The sequence below is a fragment of the Gorilla gorilla genome, chromosome 12, assembly GCF_029281585.2.
Source record: "Gorilla gorilla gorilla isolate KB3781 chromosome 12, NHGRI_mGorGor1-v2.1_pri, whole genome shotgun sequence".
NCBI classification, from domain to species: Eukaryota; Metazoa; Chordata; class Mammalia; order Primates; family Hominidae; genus Gorilla; species Gorilla gorilla.
This window is the reverse complement of record NC_073236.2, coordinates 111,917,838-111,940,282: the sequence shown is the minus strand read 5'-3', so window position 1 is coordinate 111,940,282 and position 22,445 is coordinate 111,917,838. Positions and strand designations below refer to the sequence as shown.

The 22,445-nt window shown below is 36.2% G+C and overlaps 1 protein-coding gene across 14 annotated transcripts in view; it reads left to right on the top strand.

The window, feature by feature from the left end:
* The window catches only part of BABAM2 (BRISC and BRCA1 A complex member 2), a 452,513-nt gene that overhangs the window by 91,159 nt on the left and 338,909 nt on the right, over positions 1–22,445 (top strand). For all 14 annotated transcript variants that reach the window (XR_002004718.3, XR_008676775.2, XM_055377654.2 and 11 more), the window contains one exon: positions 11,051–11,145. Coding sequence is in view for 12 of the 14 variants with exons in the window: in XM_055377654.2 (XP_055233629.1) it covers positions 11,051–11,145 (95 nt within the window). In the remaining 2 variants the exon portion in view is untranslated. The remainder of the gene's footprint in view (positions 1–11,050; positions 11,146–22,445) is intronic.

The window sequence follows — 22,445 nt, the reverse complement described above, 5'->3', positions numbered from 1 at the left end:
AAATGACCTCAGTTTAGCCTCCGCCCCCTACTTCCATCCTTTGTTCTACAGATTTTTTTTTGAGAGCCTAATTCATGTAAATATGCCAAGTCTCAGATGTAGTAATTCCTTACAGTCTTTTTCCTTGATATTGGAAATTAAACTCTACCACTCAAGATGAAAAGAATGCTGTGCAATGGAATAATTAGTGGCATCCTTGCATTTGTAGGCACAACAGCTTACATTGCTGAGGCAGTTGACAAGTTCCTTGACAAACTTGTGATGAATGTTTAAGTTCATATTATTATTGGTTAGACATTATTGTTTAAATTATTGCACCCAAGATTGTTTATTGTTTATAAATTGCCATAAAGGGAGGTTTCCAGAAGGATGCCTAGCCAGTATGTTTATAATTTGAAGTTAGGAGTGCCAACCCAAAATTGGAGTAGAATCTAAGAATATCATGATGGACTTTAAATAGGTAAATCTAGCGATATTGAAATATAATACAGATAAATTTAAAATTTCGAAATGGATTCTAAAATTTAGTTGTCCCAGTTAAGAAGAGGGATATGTAGCTTAGCAGTGGTAAATACGTAAAAATGTTAGGGCTTTTAGTTAATAAGAAGCATAATAGGAGTCACTACTGATGAGGCTGCCAAAAAAGCTATTTTAACTTGCAATGCCATTTATCAATAGAAGTTTAATACATAAATTAAGGCATGGATTTTCATATTTGTTTCTGTGCTCTTTAGAACACACCTAGAATCTTATCTTGAGATCTGGGTTTTATCCTCTAAGAGAGCTATAGACAAACTGGTACATATTCAGAGAGGAGAGAGCCAAATGATGAAGGAAATTGAAACAAGTCAGATGAGGAATAGTGAAGGAGACTGGGATAGTAAGCCTGTCTAAGAGGTGACTCCTAGTGGGGTTGAAAGATAGGTCACGAGAACTGCCTTCAAATAATTGAAGGGCTGTGATATTACAGAGAAATTAAACTTGTGCCATAAAGTTCTCAGAACCAGCAAATGGAATTTTCAGAGAGATATTAAATTTCAGTGTAAGGACACACTAAGGGTTAGAGCTAACTCTTGGAAATGAGTCACCTCTTCAAAGTCTTTCGTAAAGCTCTGAAATGGTTTGGATATGTGTCACCTCCAAATGTCGTGTTGAAATGTGACCTCCAGTGTTGGAGGTGAGCCTAGTGGGAAGTGTTTGGGTCATGGGGGTGGATCCCTCATGAATGGTGTGGTGCTGTCCTTGTGATAATCAATGAGTTCTTGCTCTGACTTCATGTGAGATCTGGTTGTTTAAAAGAGCATGGCACCTCCTCTTGCTCTCACTGCCACTCTCACCATGTGATGTGCCTGCTCTCCCTTCACCTCCTGCCATGATTGTAAGCTTGCTGAGGTCTTTGCCAGAAGCAGATGCTGGCACCATGCTTCCTGTACAGCCTGCAGAACTGTGAGCCAATTAAACCTCTTTTTATAAATTATCCAGTCCTCGGTTATTTCTTTATAGTGATGCAAAAATGGACGGACACAAACTCTATTGCTTGAACTTACTTTTTGTTGAGACTATCTCCTTCAAACTGGAGTTTCCACAAAGTTCTTGTCTGACTCTCACGTCCATACTTGGAATTTCAGTAAGTAATCATTTAATGCAGCAACTGATAAGAATAATCTATCATTGGCAGAAAACCAATCATTTACCTTTTTCTTTTTTTCTTTTTCAACTTTCATTTTAGGTTCTGGGGGTACATGTGCAGGTTTGTTACGTGGGTAAATTGCATATCACTGGGGTTTGGTGTACAAAAGATTTAGTCACCTAGATAGTGAGCAAAGTACCTGATTGGTAGGTTTTTGACCATCACCCTCCTCTCACCCTCCACCCTCAAGTAGGCCCCAGTGTCTATTATTCCCCTCTTTGTGTCCTTGTATACTCCAGTGTTTAGCTTCCACTTACAAGTGAGAACATGTGGTATTTGGCTTTCTGTTCCTGGTTAGTTTGGTAGAATAATAGCCTCCAGCTACATCCATATTGCTGCAAAGGACGTGATCTCATTCTTTTTTATGGCTGTGTAGTATTCCATAGTGTATATGTACCACATTTTCTTTTTTTCTTTTTTTTTTTTTTTTTTGAGATGGAGTCTTACTCTGTTGCCCAGGCAGGAGTGCAGCGGCACAATCTCGGCTCACTGCAACCTCCACCCGCTGGATTCAAGCAATTCTCCTGCCTTAGCCTCCCAAGTAGCTGAGACTACAGGCATGCGCCACCATGCCCAGCCAATTTTTGTATTTTTTTGTTTAGTAGAGACGTGGTTTCGCCATGTTAACCAGGCTGGTCTCGAACTCCTCACCTCAGGTGATCCATCTGCCTCAGCCTCCCAAAGTGCTGACATTACAGGTGTGAGTCACTGCGCCTGGCCTATGTACATTTTCTTTATCAGATTCACTCTTGATGGGCATCTAGGATGATTCCAAGTCTTTGCTATTGTGAATGGTGCTGCAATGAACATATGAGTGTATGTGTTTTTTTCATAGAATGATTTATATTCTTTTGGGTATATACACAGTAATGGGATTGCAGGGTTGAATGGTAGCTCTATTTTAAGTTCTTTGAGAAATCTCCAAACTGCTTTCCACAGTGGCTGAACTAGTTTATGTTCCCACCAACAGTGTGTAAGCATTTCCTTTTCTGTGCAGCCTCACCAGCATTTGTTATTTTTTGACTTTTTAGTAATAGCCATTTTGACTGATGTGAGATGGTATCTCGTGGTTTTGATGTGTATTTCTCTAATGATTAGTGATTGTATTAGTTGTATTAGTATTGAATTGTTTCTTAGAAACTATGTTTTCCTGGCAGTTATTGAAACTGATAGACAAAATAGTATGATAATATTTCACTGGTGAGGAATAAGGCAAGGATCCTGTGGACAGGCTGTGTTCCTTCTGTAATTAGGGAGTAGGACATATGGTCCACTCTGCATATCTGGTAAGTGGGCCTTCCTGAGATGGTGCTGATACCTTCTAAAAATTGTCAGCTGCTAAGGCACAAGCGTGTAAATAAAATCTACTTTGTATTTAACATTTCTGTGATTTCATGTATGTGTCATATTATAAAGCACTGTTGATGTGCATTTTGAAAGGAAGGAACTTCTGCCCCCATTGCTCCCACTATTATAGCCTAGCAAGTTTCAGGGAGTAATGAAAAATAAGACTTGAAACTATTATTTTGTTGTTAGGTGGTTGTAACATTTCTTCCTTTTTTTTAAACCTCGCCTTATAGCACCTCTGATCCTGCTTTTATTTCTTTGTTCTCCTGCATACTCTTCCATTTTATGAAAAGTTGGAGTAAGCAGTGTCCAGGTAATCTGTACTCTGTGTTCATATCATCTGCTCCAGGGTGAAATAAAGGAAATGTGATGTTATAGCTCTTCTATATGATTTGTGTTGGTCTTTTCTCTACTGTCTCTGCCTTGAGGTCAGGTACTATGTTTTCTGCTTCCTGTATAACTCCCCAGGTGTCCAGTATCACATCTGTGCATTGTGGGTTTTTAATAAATGTTCTTGACTGATTTACTGACTGTTCTCCATAGCAAGAGAACAATGCCACAATTTATTTCAAAGAGGCTGTACAGTATTGAGGCAAAGTGTTTCACAGTTCTCTGAGGTTGAAGGTAGGAGCCTGAGAAATTCTGGAACATAACTATGTGAGATTCTGAAAGCTATTTTAAGTTACTTCTTTGTTTTGAAAAATATTTATATAATGTTTTTATTACATGTAATGTAGTAAACTTCCTCCCCTTTTAGTACATATCTTTTCCTTAAAAAAAAACTTTATTATATATTCAAATACTGGTTGGTTGCCTTAAAATTTATTGAAAAATCAGCTGTAGAAGTAATAAGATCTAGTGTTTGGCAGCACAATAGGGTGAGTATAGTTAACAATAATTTATTGTGTATTTCAAAATAAAGAGTGGAATTGGAATTTTCTTAACACAAAGAAATGATAAGTGCTTGGGGTGATGGATATCTCAATTTCCTTAATTTGATTTTTATACATTATGTGCTTGTATGAAAATATCACATATACCCCATAAATAAGTACAGCATTATATATCTATAATAGTTAAAAATTTAAAAAGTCTGTCTTTAACATTATCCAGTCGTGTCCATTAAAAAGACACATTTTGTAAAGTTCCTTAAAAATAAAGATCTTTGCAAGTATTTATCTTAAAAAGCATTCTTTACTTTTATAAAGGGCTCATTGCAGAGTTCTTTTAAATGCAGAAACTCTTCACATTGCATTTTTAATATGATTTTATTTATAAAAGTAACTGTGTCACAACTATTCAGTAAACACTTTGTAATTTATTTAAGATCAGGTTTTTTTTAAAGTGGGACAATTTTTTGCATGAGATTAAAAATAAAAACAGCTTTATTGAGATATAATTACATACCATGCAGTTTACCCTCTAAAGTATACAATTCAGTGGCTTTTTACAAATATAGTCACAAAGTTGTACAACCATCACTAATTTCAGAAAATATTTATCATCACAAAAAGAAAGCTTGTACCAGTTAGCAGTCGCTTCCCATTCTCCTGTTCCCCATTGTCTGGCAACCATTAATCTACTTTCTGTCTCTATGAATTTTCATATTGTAGACATTTCATATAAGTAGATTCATACAATAATAATACACTAAGTAGCCTTTTGTGTCTGGCTCATTTCATTTAGCTTAATGTTTTCAAGGTTTATCCACATTGGAGCATTATATCAGTACTTTCTTTCAAATTTGAATAATATTCCATTACATGTATAATGTCACAATTTATTCATTCATCAGTTGACGGACATTAGTTGTTTCCACTTTTTGGCGATTGTGCATAATGCTGGTACAAACAATGTGCAAGTTTTTGTGTGGACATGTCTTCACTTCTGTTGGGTATATGTATACCTACGAGTGGATTTGTAGGGTGAGATGGTAGCTCTATGTTTAACCTCTTGAGGAACTGCCAGACTGTTTTCAAAAGTGACTGCACCATTTTGCATTAACACCAGCAGTGTATAAGTGTTCCAGTTTCTTCATATTTTCATAAACACTTATTATTATATGTCTTTTTGATTATAGCCATCCAAGTGGGTAATTAAGCGCTATCTTACTGTGATTTTGATTGCACTTCCCTGTTGGCTAATGATCTTGAACATCTTTCTATGTATTTACTTGACATTTGTATATCTTCTTGGAGAAATATCTGTTTAGACCCTTTGCCCTTTTAAAATTGGGGTATTTGCCTTTATATTGTTGACTTGTGAGATTTCTTTGTTCTGGGTACAAGTCCTTTATTAGCTATGTGATTTGCAAAATTATCTCCCTGTGGATTGTCTTCACTTTCTAGATAGTCTCATTTGAAGGCCAAAATTTTTAATTTTGATGAAGATTAATTTATCTATTTTTGTTGTTGTTGCTTGATTTTGGTTTCATGTCTGAGAAAGCATTGCCTAGCCCAAAGTTATAAAGATTTATTCTTATATTTCCTTGAAGAATCTTGTAGTTTTTTGCTGTTACACTTAGGTCTGATTCATTTTGAGTTAATTTTTGCATGATATGAGGTAGGGGCCCAACTTCATTCTTTTGCCTGTGGCTTTCCAGTTGTCCCATCACCATTTGTTGAAAAGATGCTTAAAAAACCCATTTAATTGGGATAAAATATACTTAACAAAATTTACCATATTAACCATTTTTAAGTGTACACTTCAGTAGTGTACTTTTATGAAACACACTACTTCAGGTGTTTCGTATAAGTGGAGTCATTATAGTATTTGTCTTTTTGTGACTATTTTACTTGATGTCGTCAATATTCATTCATGTTGTAGCATGTTTTAAAATTTTTCTCCTTTTAAGGCTGAATAATATTTCATTATGTGTATACACACACACACACACACACACACACACACACACACACATATATATGTCACATTTGGTTTATCCATTCGTCTGTTTGTGGACAATTGGGTTGCTTCTACTCTTTGGCTATTGTGAATCATGTTGCTGTGAACAGATGTGTGCAAATATCTCTGATAATCTGCTTTTAGCTGCTTAGGGTATATTCCCAGAAGTAGATTTCTGGATCATATGTTAATTTTTAATTTTTTTGTGTGGAATTACCACTGTGTTTTCTATAGTGGCTGTACCATTTTACATTCCCATCAGCACTTCCAAGGGGTTCCAATTTCTTCATGTTCTCACCCACCCTTGTTATTTTTTTGTTTGATAGTAGCTCTTCTAATGAGTGTGAGATGATGAAAATACTTTTTTGCCCCATTGAATTGTCTTGGCACCCTTGTCAAAAATCAGTAGGCCATAAATTTGAAGGTTTATTTATGGACTCTGAATTCTGTTCCATTGGTCTGTATTCCTATCCATATTCCAGCACCACATTGTCTTCATTGCTGTAGCTTTGTAGCAACTTTTATAATTGAGAACACCTGCAAGTTATTTTTAAATATTTCTTTGGCTATTTGCATCCCTTGCATTTTCATATGATTTTTAGGATTGGCTTGTCAATTTCTGCAAAGAGTCCAGCTAGGGCTTTGGTAGGGATTGCATGGGATCTACAGATCAACTTGGGTTGTGTTGCCATTTTAACAATAGTAAGTCTTCTAGTTGACAAACATGAGATGTCTTTCCATTTATTTAGGCCTTTTTAAATTTCTTCCAACAATATTGTGTAGTTGCTAGTGTACATTTCTTATACTTCTTTTGTTAAGTTTATTCCTAAGTATTTTGTTCTTTTTGATCTCATTGTAAATGGAATTTTAAAAAATTATTTTTGGATCATTAATTACTGTTGTACAGAAATGCGGTTGATTTTTGTATATTTATCTTGTATCTTGCAACCTTGCTGAAGCTGTTTATTAGTTCTCATTGTTTGTGTGGATTCATTGGGATTTTTTACATGCAAGATTTATGTCATCTGTGGATAGAGATAGTTTTGCTTTTTTCCAATGTAGATACATTTTGTACCTTTTTTTTTTTTTTGCCAAATTGTTCTTGCTAGAGCCTCCAGTATAATGTTGAATAGAATCAACCAGAATGGATATTCCTTTAAGTAGATTTTTTCAATGTTTACCAGTTTGGAAATATTTATTACTAGCAGTGTTCCTTTGTGAACTTGAAAATGCAGCCATTCTTCTATAGCAGCAAAAGTGATAAAATTTCTTTTATTGGAATTTAGCGTGTTATTTATTTTTAGAATGTCAAGGGACAATAGATCCTAGATTGGCATTTTTCAGAACTTTGATATCTTTGCTCTGTTAACTTTTTGATTTTTTTTCCTAAAGTAACTAAAGTAAGCCAACTATAGGACTTTTAAAAACACATCTCTAAAGTATGTTCCTTCCTAAAGAATCTGCTTGCTGCGTATATTTGAAAGAATGAGTAATCAGGACATTCATATTATCTCTACTTGTGCTTTTTAGCCAAGGCTTGAGTTAATGCCTTATAGTTAGCACTTTTGAATTTTATGATTTATCATAGATACAGTTGATCATCTGAGATGATGATAGTGGGTAGGGTGAGAGGTGGTGGTTGTACTACTTTTGATAATTCAATTTTATACCTGTCTTCTGAAGGATACATTTTCTTCTTTAAATTTCTTCCCTACAGAAAGCTCCAGGAGTGACTTTGCTATGCCTTCTTCTTCTTTTTTTAAATAAAAATATATTTTATTTTTAGTTTTTTTTGTGTGTTGCATTTCTCACATTTTATTTTATTTTTATTTTTTATTCCAGTAGGTTTTTGGGGAACAGGTGGTGTTTGGTTACATGAATAAGTTCTTTAGCGGTGATTTCTGAGATTTAGGTGCACCCATCACCAGAGTTGTGTAGACTGTACTCAATGTGTAGTCTTTTATCCCTCACTTCCTCCCACCCTTTCCCTCGAGTCCCCAAAGTCCATTAAGTCATTCTTACGCCTTTGCATCTTCAAAGCTTAGCTCCCACTTATGTGTGAGAACATACAATGTCTGGTTTTCCATTCCTGAGTTACTTTGCTTAGAATAATCGTCTCCAATTCCATCCAGGTTGCTGCAAATGCCATTATTTTGTTTCTTTTTATGGCTTAGTAGTATTCCATGATGTGTGTGTGTGTGTGTGTGTGTGTGTGTGTGTAACTACAATTTCTTTATCCGCTTGTTGACTGATGGGCATTTGGGCTGGTTCCATAGTTTTGCAATTGTGAATTGTGCTGCTATAAGCATGCGTGTGCAAGTATCTTTTTTGTATAATAACTCCTTTTCCTCCAGGTAGATACCCAGTGGTGGGATTGTGGATCAAATGGTATTTCTACTTTTAGTTCTTTAAGGAATCTCCACACTGTTTTCCATAGTGGTTGTACAAGTTTACATTCCCACCAGCAGTGTAAAAGTGTCCCCTTTCACCACATCCCCGCCAACATCTATTATTAATATTTTTTTGATTATGGCCATTCTTGCATGAGCAAGGTGGTAATCATATTGTGGTTTTGATTTGCATTTCCCTGATAATGAGTGATATTGAGCATTTTTTCATATGTTTGTTGCTATGCCTTATTCTTCACTGAAGATTTTTTTCAGCACTTAGACGTTCAGTTCAGAGAATAGAATTTCTTTAATTTATTGAGTGTTTATTGAATATATTCTATTTGTGCTGTACTTTCCCCTGTCAGAAACATTAAATAAGTATAAAAACATGTCTGTTCTCTGGATGCTTACAATTTAATTAGGAAGATCAATTATATGTACTCACCTTGTACCACTGTGTATTTGTGGCTCTGGGTCTATGTCTTATATCCCTCACTAAACATGAGCTCCTTGAGAATAAATATCTTTGTATTGACACAGCGTGTCACAGTATCTCACAGGTAGCTTGTGTTTATTATGATTTTTTAAAATTAATAGAGCAATAAAACAATATAAGACTACTTACAACTAAATACTAAAGTGAATGGCGTAACTAGTCAGGATTTTAATTTCAGAAGTAACAATGATCTGTGTGTTCTGGATTTATTAGGGTAGGCTTCATACAAGAGACAATTTAGTGGGCTCATAAAGGATGGTAAGAACTGAGCAAGGAGAGAGATATAGTATTTGATGTCATAGTATTTGGAGGGCATTGAGCAGATCATATTGACTGGAAGAAAAGACAGGCTTGTAGATAAAGAGAAGGGTGGATATCAGTTTGAAAAGTTTGCTTTTACTCCATTTGATATTAGAGACTCATTTAAGTTTCTTGAGTTAGGAAGTTTTGGGACAAAATAGCACATTAAGAATATTTACTTGGTGATAATATGTATTATGGACTGGAGGGCAGCTAGTATTAGGAGATCATTTTAAAAGGTATGATAATGATTGAGTTTCTTTAGTCTGTCAGCTTTTAATAGCAGGGTTTTTTTTTGTTTGTTTGATCTTTAATGCCTATCATAGTGCCTATGGCAAAGTTCAAATATTTATTCGGTGGATGAGTGAATGTATGGACTAGGTGATCTGGGCCCGGAAGGGGCTGTTAACAGTAGGAAAAATCCATATGAGTGACATTTTGGAGGAAAAATTGAGATGACTTATTTTCTAAGAGTATACAGGGTGTATGAAAGGTTGAAGATGACACTGAAGTTTTAGCATGGAATCAGGGAACGAGTGGAATGAGAAAAGGGAGAGTCATCATCATGTTTTAGTCTTCTGAGTTTGACATTGAAATGCCTAGTACTTAGATATTTAAGGACTCAAATGAGAACTGAAGTTTAAATGTTTACATTTGGATAAAATTTTATAGATACTGTTTGAGCAGTAAAAATGATTGGATTGATAAAGCTGTTATGTATGTATGTGTACAGAGGTGGTATATATGTACACAAGTATACATATTTTTATACATTACAACTCAATATGTGTGTTAGATTGTCGATAAACTAATCTACTTGTTAGTATTAGCATAATGATAAGAGCTGATTCTTGGGATGAGCAGAGGAAAAAAGGGAGCTACAGAAGGATTCAGAAAAGAAACAAGTAGAAGAACTTGCAATCTAAATTTGCTAATGAGACTTTGTAAATTTGTCTTATGTTTCAAAACAAAAGTAATACTTCCATTATCACATGTTGAGAACTTACTGTATGCTGGACCCTGCCAGGCATGCCATCTCTTTTTATTGTCACAATAAATCTGTGACATTAGTACTATTATATCTACTTCTTACTGATGAAGAAACTGAAGTCTAAAGAAGTTAAAACTTGCTCAAGATCACTTGAGCTAATAAATAATGAGGAGAACTTGTGGATATAAATCTAAGTTTTTGTGAACTATAAGCCATATGTTCTTTCCATTATACAAAAGGTATGTATGTTTAATTTCTGCAAGGCAAAGACTGTGTCTATACAGAATCAGTCTTCGTAAAGGCTAATTAATTAGCAGGCAGTGACTGGACAGTAATGTTACCTGTAAAAATAATCAGTACATATTTTGGATGTGGCTGCTTCTACTTTTCTCCTTGGATATTTACATTCACAGTGTACTTGGAGATAAAGCTTTTTTGATTGCTTGTTGTGGATGTTAAATTAAAAAAGGATAGCAGGCCTGGGATGGTGGCTCACACCTATAATCCCAGCACTTTGGGAGGCTGAGGTGGGTTGATCGCTTGAGCTCAGGAGTTTGAGACCAGCCTGCACAACATGGCGAAACCCCATCTCTAATAAAAATACAAAAATTAGCTGGGCATGGTGGCATGTTCCTGTAGTCTCAGCTCCTTGGGGGGCTGAGATGGGAGAATTGCTTGAGCCTGGGAGGTCGAGGCTGCAGTGAGTCAAGATGACACCGTTGCACTCCAGTCTGGATGACAAAGTGAGATCCTGTCTCAAAAAAAAAAAAAAGATATCAGTTTATTTGAAGAATTAATCATCTGGAAAGTGCTTTTCAAATGGTTTCCTTAAACTAATGTAAATTTCTTTTAGAAGTTTTTCTGATACAGTCTTCAGAATATTCATACTTAGAAAGGAAATAAAAAGGACCTGTCATTTTCTTTTATTTCAGGGGATATCATTTTCAATGCCCAATACCCAGAACTGCCTCCCGATTTTATCTTTGGAGAAGATGCTGAATTCCTGCCAGACCCCTCAGCTTTGCAGGTGAGTACTGCAGACTTGCTTGAATGATCTTTCTTTGGTGAAAGGAAAACAAAATTGGCTTTCAGCAGTTGCTTAACAGATAGATTTGTCACACATCTGCATTTTTTTCCCACCCCTCTTTTCTCTGTCCTGTGAAATAGATGGAACTCTTTATGTGCCATAGTAGTTAAATAAGAGGTTTTTTTCATTGCTGTTTAGTTTCAGGGTATTTCGAATTAATGAAAGTCTCTAGCATATTGGTTGAAATATTTTTACTTCAGTTTAAAGAGACATGTTGAAAATATTTTCTTTGTTTTAACATAATATATCATGCCTGCAATCAATTTTCTAATGTTTACTAACACTTCATTACAGGGCTCGTTAGGAGAGTGTTTCTTGGCTCTTCAAGAAGCCGTTTTTATATAGAAGTGAAAGTGGCAAATTTGGACTTGTATCCGCATTATCTCAGTATCTCAGTATTGTTATCAGAAGGGTAAAGACCAGATTAAGTGTTCTTTATCAAGCAACACCAGAAACTTTGTAGTTGAAATAAAATGTTTCTGGAATTAAAGCAGAAATATTCACCATTAGGGAAAGGGTGGTGGTACTTGTTGGAGCACATATGCTTTACTAAGCATATGTACTTACTAAAAAATGTTGTGTGTTTTGCATGGTGGATGGAGAAAAACACATGCCATTTTGTTTAAATGGTTCTGACCAGACAAAATGTCTCTTTTTATTTCTTCTCAAATTTGAGTTTGGTATGATACCTATACTAGAAGAGGTTTTATAGTTGTTCAAAACTATACCCTTAGTTTTGTTTCCTGGAAACTTTTTGTCTTATTCAAGTTTTATAGTTAAAAGTTTTGATGACTTACTTTGAACTCTTGCCCTGCTTCCACTCTTTAAAGGTATTAAACAGGAAGTAGTAACCCAAACCTAAAGTATTGTCTTAAACATTAGAACATAGCTGTAAAAATATTGTTGGCAAGAGTAAGGTGGATTCGTGGTGAAGTTTCTAATAATTGAACATCAGCTGTAATTTTTTTAATTAAAAAAATCTGAGTTCAATATGGCCCCTTTAGATGCTGTGTGTTACGTATTCACCCCATATTAAAGCTGAGAGTCTTAAACCTGGAAAAAAAAATGACACAGATTTCACCACAGACTTCTTCTGTATTAAGTCTGCCCAGAGGAGGGTGGCATATGCTGGATGCCAAAGATGTATTCCAGGCTAAGTGCCTCAGGAATTTAAAGAAGGTGGTCAGAAAAAGCTTTGTAGTTGAGGCGAGACTTGTACTCATTCTTGAAGAATGGAACAAAAGTGGGAGGTATGACAAAGAGTATTTCAGGTGGGGGAATGACATAAGCACATTGGGGGAATGACATAAGCACATTGGAAGAAGCTAGGATTTGTCTAATGTATTTCAGAAGGCACTGACAGGTTTGCTGAAATGTAAGTCAATATAAGGAAGGGATCGACAAGGTTAGAAAGGTAAATTGGGAGAAGACTGTGGGGCACATTGAATGCTGGGCTAGGAGCCATTGAAGGAAATGATGAAGGGAGAATCATCTAATAGCAGTGTGGTCAATATAATGGAATAAGGAGAGATCGAAGACCAGAATTGAGGATAGTTGTAAAAATTCAGTGGAGGGAGAAAGGGCTTTGAGCTAGGGTGATGCAAGAAGAAACAGCATAATGGAAAGAATAAAAAAGTCATGTTTACAACTTCTTTTTTTTTGAAATTGCATTTAAAATTCATAGCACATATCTTTAATATTTGGCAAGTATTGTGTAAGTGTAGAATTTAAACGCTAGAAAGGATCTTAAGATTCATTTTAATCTACTCTTCCATTTTAATATTGAGGAAATTGACCTAGATTTATATAATTCTGTGTCAGACCTGATATTATAACACCACTCTTAAGATGTTTAGTCCCTGAGTGAAGTTATCACAAATGTTTTGAGAATATAGCTGAAAAAGAATAGCCAAAAAAATCAAAGCACTAGATCTAAGTGAAAGATTGCAAATCTAGGGGAACACCTTCTCCTTAGTGATAGTTCATCTGAGGCCTTGGGTAGACTACCCAGGGCTTCTTCATGGATCAGTGGGCTGAGCAAGCCCAGATAAGCAACCAGAGCATACCCTCCACTAGCTGGGCGATGTCCAAATAGTTCTGAAGGTTGCTCTTGATGGTTATTGTTGTCTGATTAAAACACCAGACAGGTTAACTACAAGGCCTGATCCCCAGCAGACATTTCTCTGAGTGTAGCTTGTCTCTGAAAGATTTTTCACTCACTTGTTAACAGATTTTGGTTTAATTCTTGGATTCAGTTCAGACATTTTTCCCCTTCCTGTAGTGCTCAGAGCACAATCATTAATAACCTGACTAGTCTACATATGGTTCTGAACGAAGGGGGAATACAAATTTCATCACCCGTGGAGTGGAAAACAGAATGCCTAGATTTCTTGGATTTTTCCTGAAGTATGCCTTGCAGAAGGGCATGAGTATATACCCTTAGAACCTGGGAGTGTAGTCTAAAGTAGTTCCTGTGGCAAGTGTGGAATTTCTTTGAAGTTTCTGGGTTTTATCTTAAAAATTCATGAAAATTTTATATTTGATTCTGTAATATACCTGTATTTTTAAAACAAAAATATATTAAATTATAAATATTTGAGAAAAAAATGACTCTTCAATGTGTCTCAGTTTGAGAAATGTAGTTTTAGAGAATATATGTAATATATATAATCTTTTATTTATTTGATTTATTTAAATCAAATCGTTTCTGGGAAAAAAAAAGGATTTGAGGTAGCTTAAGTAAAGGACACACATAAGGTTAATAGGAATATGTGACGTGCTGTGATCCATCCAATGAGGCAACCTCTTTCTAAACTCAGACTCTTCATTTAGGGAGGTGAGTTCCATTAAGGAACTTGAGATTTTCAGATAAATGGAAAATACTAGATAGAGAGGTATCTCATAGATAGCAAAGGTAAACTCTCATAAAATCATTGAGTTAGGACATTAATGGTTCAGTGGTTCCCAATTCTAGATATACATTAAAATAAATTGAAAAGCCCTTTAAAAATACAGATTACTGGACCTACTGAATTGTATCCTTTGGGGAGCCCAAGAACTTATTAAATTCTCTGGGCTATTTTTATGATTTCTCTGAGCTGTTACTGGGAACCACTGATTGAATCCATCTTTTATAGTAATGTTTCCAACAGAAGGCTGTTTGCCTTTGCTTAACATTATTTCCAGTGAAGTATTATTTTCCATTCTGGAGACAGTTCAAAAGTTTTTTTAAGTAACAGCTTTATTGAGACAATTTATATGCCATACAATTCACCTAAAGTGTGTAATTCAATTGTTTTTAGTATGTTCACAGAATTGTGCAGCTTGCATCTATCACCACAAATTTAGAACCTTGTCATAATCCCAAAAAGAAACCTTAAACTTATTAGCAGTCACTTCCCTATATTCCCACCCTGATCCACCACCACCCAAAGTAGCAACTTATCTGCATTTTGTCTCTATGGATTTGCCTATTCTGGACATTACATATAAATGGAATCATATAATATGTTGTCCTTTGTTACTGACCTCTTTGACTTAGCGTATTGTTTTCAATGAAGCATGTATTACTGTTTTATTTTCTTATTGCCAAATACGATTACATCGTGTGCATATACTGCATTTTATTTATCCATTCATCAGTTGATAGACTTACAGGTTGTTGCCATATTTTAGCTATTGTAACTACTGTTGTGTGGATATTTTTATTTCTCTTGGATATATTTCTAGGAATGGAATTGCAGGGTCAAATGGTAACTCTATGTTTAACTTTTTGAGGAAATACCAAACTGTTTTCAAAAGTGGCTGTGCCATTTTACATTCTTACCAGAAGTGTATGAGTGTTTCAGTTTCTCCACATTCTCAGCAACACTTGCTATTATGTCTTTTTTATTATAGCCATCCTAGTGGGTATGAAGTGGTATCTCATACCCACAAATGAAGTGGTATCGCACTGTGGTTTTGATTTGTGCTTTTTTTGATGGCTAGTGATACTGAGCATCTTTTCATGTGCCTATTGGCTATTTGTATATATTCTTTGGAGAAATGTCTATTCAGATCCTTTGCCCATTTAAAAATTGGATTGTCTTTTATTGTTCAGTTGTAAGAGTTCTTTATTCTGAGCATAAAAATAAACAAAAGACAAAGAGTCATATCCATTAGTATTTATTGCTTGTATACTGTGCATTGAACACTGTTCAATATGGAACTTGACCTCAAGAAGTCTAAATTTTATGGAGGTGGCTGGGTGCAGTGGCTCATGACTTGTAATCCTAGTACCCTGTCTCTCAATCAATCCATCAATAAATTTTAGGGAGGTAAGATATAGATATCTAAAAGCAAATACAGGTAGTATATAATTAAAATGTTGGAATAGTTGAAACAAAAGCAATGCTATGGGGTAGTTAAATACTGTTTTTTACGTACAATATATGACGTGAGAAGAGAGGATGTTCAATAAATTAAGATGGAGTCTCCATTATAATAAAAAAGGAAAATTATTGTAGGTTGGAATTGTGGGATTAAAATAATCTAGAAGAAGTTAAGTGATGGGTAGGTTATGCTATAGCTGTCACCCAATTGCTTCTTTAACTTGAACTTCTTCTCTTTTGCTCTTTTGCTCCTTGCTCAGCCCTTTCCAGCCACAGAGGCATCCTTGCCATTCCTCAGACATTCTAAACACACTCCCATCTTAGGGCCTTTTCATTTGCTATTGACCATTTTTTATTCACTCTACCTGTAACCCTTCCTGCACTTACCTGAATGGCTTGTTCTCTCCTTTCTTGACGTGTCATTATATCAGAGAGGCTTTCCCTGACATCCCTATGCAAAATAGCAATACTCTCTTCAGTACATTCTCATCTTTGTTGTGGTCTGTTTTCTTCAAAGCACTTATCATCATTTGATGATTTTTGGTTGCTTGTTTGGTGTCTGTCTCTGCCAGGGTGACCAACTGCCTTGATTTGCCCTGGACTGAGGGGTTTTCTGGGATGCAGGACATTCAGAGTTAAAAAAGGGCAGTCCCAGGCAAACTGGGATAATGAGTCATCCTTGTCTTTTCACTGGATTGGCAGCTTCAGGAGAGAGTGGAATTTGTTCACTGATATATCCTGGTAATGTGAAGAGTGCCTGGTATGTAGGGGTATACAATACATGTTTGTTAGATCAACAGATTTCCTTTAAGGTTCTGTATCCCTTAAGGGACTTGCAGCTTTCCAGGACTAGAAAATACACTTTAGATTAAAATTTTAAAAAGTAGAAAAAAAATTTAGAGAAATTTGGAGGGATAAAAATAAAATCAGTTAACAGAACCTCTGAAACTATGATTTTCAGCCTTTGTTTTGCAACACCCTGTGGTATGTTCATCTCCCTCAAAGGATATTATGAAATTCTTTACCCCCAAGGTAATAATGATAATTCACTTTAACTTAAAATGAAGTTGCATAAAGGAGGAAGAGTGGATCATAAATTTAAATGAGAAAAGCATGTTATAGTAGATTGGAAACCACTGCTATCTGACTTCCTGGTTTGAGGAAGCTGAGGGTAATTTAGTGTTTGGGACAAGCATCTTCAGGGTAGTGAACCTAATGCTACTGCAGGTATTAGTCACTGGTTGTATGAGTCCTTCAGTGACTGTTCTGCTTGCGTAGGTAAGAGTACCAACACCTTGTCACTTTTCCTCCTGTGCTCTTCACTGTGCTACCTACAGAAGGACATCTTCTGAATGTGTCCTTGCAAAATAGTTCCCATCCCCAGTATACACAAAATATATACAAAGAATGCACTAAGCTGAAATGGACTGCATGTCACACACTTGAAAAACGCTATCCAGATGGATGGTGCTCGATGCCTAGACACTTTTAAGTGCCTTGGCCTACAACATATTTTAAAATAGAATGTTCTCTCATTTTTCAAATCTCCATTTGATGCCTCATTTGAGACCTATAAAGCACTTGTCCTTAGCCCTGAAGCTGAACATAGTGCTCAAGACAGATAAGCAGAATTATAGCACAGGGTGACAAGTGTGGAGATAGAGGTATATGTACAGAGTACTGTGGGAACATGGAGAGGGGCACTTTACCATATCCATGTATGCGTGGTAAGTACCAGGGACTTGGAAACATATTATTTGATTTTTTATGAATAATATATCTCTCTTAGGTAACTATTATTAACAAATAACATTTATACAGAAGAGTGTATAAATCACGTGTATAGCATGGTGAATTTCCAAAAGGTAAACACACCTGTGTAAGTAGCACCTAGATCAAGAAATGATATTTCCAACATCCAGAAGCCTCACTCATGTCCTGTTCCATCACTATGACCACCTTGCCTCAGAGTAAACACTATGCTGACTTATGATGTCATCATTTTTGCCTCTCTTTGATCTTCATACAAATGGAATCAAACTATGTGCTTGTCTTCTTTCACTCAATATTTATTTGTGAGTGTCATCCATGTAGTTACTTTGGTTGTTGTTCATGCTCATTGCTGATAGTATTCTGTTGTATGAGCATACCACAGTTTATCCATTCTACTATTGATTGACACTTAGGTTATTTTCAGTTTTTTTGCTGTTGTGAATATTGCTACTATGAACATTCTTGTACATGTCTTGATTAATGCACATGTATCCATTCATGATGGCTATGTATTGAAGGGTGGACTTGCTGGGTCATATAGTATAGATGATAGGACAGTTTGAGGTTTCTCAACTTTATTAGTTTATCATTTAGGGTCCAGTCAGGAGACAGAAACCATAGTAGTAATTTGAATAGGGAAAATTTAATATAGAGAATTACTTACCTAAAGGGGTAAAGGAGATCTCTAAAGAATGCAAGACTAGCAGTTGTAGGGAAGACCTATTCTAGAGCTAAGGGAGAGGAACAAACTTTGAAGACCCTTTCCCCCATCACACCACGTCACAGCTGAGATTCCTACCTCCTTGTTGGAGAGGGTGTGGCTGCAGGCTACGGGAAGATGAAGACCTTCACTGGGGTGCTGTGGGCCAGAATTGGTGCAGGTGGCCTACTGGGTGCTGGTAAGCCAGAGCTGGCAAAGTGGAAATGGGCTGGTTACAGTGAAACAGGCTGGAGGATGAGCACTAATAGGTCTCCTGCATGGCTCTGGCAGCTGCACCGTGGGAGCAAGGAGGAAAGTACACAGAACCAGGATAAGAAGCTCTTCCCTCTGCTGTGCCTTGCACTGTTCCTCCATCACTCTCTGTTGACAAGCTGAACACTGCACCCACTGGCAGAAGAAAAATGTTTACAGGGTCTGGCCCCTGCTTTATAAACAGGGTAAAGCAGAATGGCTTTGGGAGATGAGAGGCAATAAATGAATGAATAGCACAACTAGATAATGGCAAACTTATCTTCCAGTTTATTATTTTTCCTATTAAACCCATCCTCATGAGTTCTTTTTTGTTTGTTTGTTTTTCTTAGATGGAGTCTTGCTCTGTTGCCCAGGCTGGAGTGGAGTGGCACGATCTCAGCTCACTGCAAGCTCCACCTCCTGGGTTCACGCCATTCTCCTGCCTCAGCCTCCCAAGTAGCTGGGACTACAGGCGCCCGCCACCACACCCGGCTAATTTTTTTATATTTTTAGTAGAGATGGGGTTTCACCATGTTAGCCAGGATGGTCTCCATCTCCTGACCTCATGATCTGCCCACCTCGGCCTCCCAAAGTGCTGGGATTACAGGCGTGAGCCACTGTACCTGGCCCCTCATGAGTTCTTAATTTTAGAGAATATGTTCTTCAGTTTTACAATTCTATTTGATTATTTTCTGTAAATTCCAATTATCTGGTTAACTTATCTTTTCATCTATATCTAAATGGCTTTCTCCACTTTCTTGCTTGTGTTAATTGTATTTGTTTTCCAGTCCATGTGAGCTAATTTTAATATCTGGAATATCCTTTGATTTTTCTGTGTGTGTTTTGTTTGCTTTTTTCTTGGTTATCCATCATGTGGTTCTGTTTTTGGTGTTTCTGGTAGTTTTGAGTGAATGTCAGACATTCCAGTTAAAAAACTACAGAGGCTCCAGATCACGCAGTCTTCTTCCAGAGAGAGGGTTTACTGTCCCCTCTGATAGGGACATAGGCTGATGTGATTGGATGGTCACTTTAATCCAGTCAGGGATTTTGCTGAGTCAAAGCTAGTTTATGGCTTTGGTAAGAGTCTGTTTACTTCTGGTTCACTTCTGTTCTGGGATAGTGCTCTTCAGGGTTTTACTTGGGAGATTGGAGTGGCCAGTGTTCCTAAACAATTCTAAGTGCCTTGGCCCACAGCATACTTCAGAATAGAATTCTCTGTCATTTGTCAAATATTTAAACACACAAGCAGTGTGGATCTCAAATTCTAAATGTTGTCTTACAAGACTGCTGATTGCTTTGCTCTGCTTTTCAGAGGCGTTTTCTTAATTTTTAGCTTCTGACCTGGGCTACGCCAGAATTCATCAAAGTCTTGAGGGGAGCTGGCTGCATGTTTGAGGTCTCTCAACACTCTGCCAAAAGCTCCAATGGTTCCTCTAAGCCTCAGCAGCAGTTCTGTGACTGTGCATAGCCTGGATTCTCAGCCTCCCTCCTGTACCCTAAATTTGCAAATGTCCCCAGGGTAGAAGCAGCTGCAGACATCAGCTCCTCTCCTTGAGGTTTTCTCCTCTTGATTCTCAGCCTCCCAGTTCTCATTTCTTCCATAGATAGCAAATGCCTTCAAATGGATTTCTATATTTTATTTAGCTTTCTAGTTGTTCTTATTGAGAGTGCTGACCTGTACAGAGCTACTTCGTCCCACCTGGAAGTCCTCTCCATTATATTTTGAGAACATATAATTTTAAAATTTACTTTGAAAGCAAAAGTACAAAAGACTTCAGCAGATCATAAAATACAATGTACATGTATTACACCTTGGTAAGAATACAGAATTAATAAAATTAATCAATAATTAATAAAAATGATATTAATAAAATGTTTAATAACAAATTATTAAAATGAAGATAACTGTACTTCTTCCTTTTATATGAAAACCTAGGTGTTAACTTCCAATATATATATTCCTAAGGTAGAAATAAAGCATTGTTAACATGGCATCTCTGGTTCTCTTGAGTTGAATGCGGCTTGTAATCAAAGGATGCATCATCAGTAAATGACCCAAGAGAATATGAGAAAATTACTAGAAATTTTGGTGGAGAACTGATTTGTGTGTTGATGAACTAAAAACTACTGTATTTCTACCATGTCTGTTTCATCAGCCAGGGAAACATTTTATGAAGTAGGAAGAAAGTTGATGTTATTTTTTAAAAAATATACTTCCTAAAGGAAGACAGTAGAAGAACCCTGGTTCAAAATTAAGATTTATGATTTCATCTGTTTTCCAAAGGTGTTGCTATTATAGCTAATTATAGATTAAGAAGAGTATTAATATATACACATATGCATACACATATAATTTGAAAGCATGTGTTATAAACAAGGCTTTAAAAGCACAGTTGTAGAAAAACAGAGCCCCTTGAAAGCACAAACAAGGTATATTAAAAACATTCACTCTCCTAAGACAAATAAAAAAAGGCAAACCAAGTTATTTTTTGAAATCCAATGGCAAATATAACATTTAGCAGGCGTTGCCAGTTTTGATTTACTCTATTGAATTTGTAAGACAGCTATTGGGAAAATGAGGTACGGAGTTGAGTATAAACCATTGCAGTTCAAGAATATGCTTATCCAGGGCCAGGCATGGTGGCTCAGGCCTGTAATCTGAGCACTTTGGGAGGCTGAGGTGGGTGGATCACGAGGTCAGGAGTTTGAGACAAGCCTGACCAACATGGTGAAACCCTGTCTCTACTAAAAATACAAAAATTAGCTGGGCGTGGTGGCGCGCACCTGTAATCCCAGCTACTCAGGAGGCTGAGGCAGGAGAATCGTTTGAACCTGGGAGGTGGAGGTTGCGGTGATCCAAGATCATGCCACTGCACTCCAGCCTGGGCAACAGAGTGAGACTCAGTCTCAAGAAAAAAAAATGCTTATCCAGAGGAGTTATTTAATCAGTTTTGAAGATTACCCATTGTCTTTGGTTGGTCGTCTCTCGTCATCCATCCACTCTTTGTCGCCTCCTGTTCTCTCCATCACTCCCTTCAAAGAGCTGGATTTAAACAAAAAAAAATAATAATTCTTATTATTATTAGCATTTGAAATACAAGTAAATACCAAGAAAAACCAGTCTATAACCCTAGATGAGTTAAAGATGAATATTCACAGTTTAGTAGATTTTTATTTCCGGTGTTTTTCTGCCTATGCCACATGGACATATGTTTGTCTACATTTTTCAATTTTGTTTTACTTTATATATTATCATAAGCATTTTTCCTAAGACATTACAGATTTATCTTAAGCACCTTTTAAAATTGGTTTCTGTTCTTTTGATCTGTTCCTGATTGCTAGTACCTCTGCAGGAAGATAAAAGATGTATCTCAAACCAGTCCTTTTTCTTTATTTTTGTTTGTTACTCATGGAGAGTTCCACTTGAATCTAAATGAAATGGTGATTACTTGTGAATTCTTAACCATCTTTCCCCTTACTGTGAATAACTAATAGTTGGTTATGGTTGATAACTTACTAAAAAAAGCTATTAATTCATTATTTTAAGACTACTGTCTGTGAACAAGGCTTTTACCTTTGTTTCTCTTAAGAAAGTAAGGGAGAAAGGAAGGTTTTAGTAACATCAAAATTGTTTTTAGCTAATATATGTATAGCATTGAGTAGAAGATAGAGAACCAACCTTTCAAGAGGACTTTGGTTTAATTGCAGAATCAGGACTTAGACATTAAAAGGGAAATATTGTAGCAAATTACAGTACAGTATATTATCATAGCACATGATATACACCTTTGTAGCATTGTATTCTGTCTAGTAATTGCTTGTTTACCTTTTTGTCTTCTATACATTTGTGAGAACACCTTGAAGGCAGAGACTATTATCTTACTTGTCTTTAGTTTTCCTAACATCTATTTGTGGTACCAGGCACACTAAGATTTTTTTTTTGTTTTTATTTTAATGAATGAATATGCTGAGTGCCACATTAATGGTACAAGAAGTCTGATAAAGTAGAAAGTAGTGCTTATTGTACCTAAGGTGATCTGAGACTTTATGGAAGAAGAAGGGTTCTAGCTGACTCTTCAAGCAGGAGTAGGATTTAGAAGGCAAGAGATGGGGGGATGGCACTGTAGACAGGGGACAAAAGTACA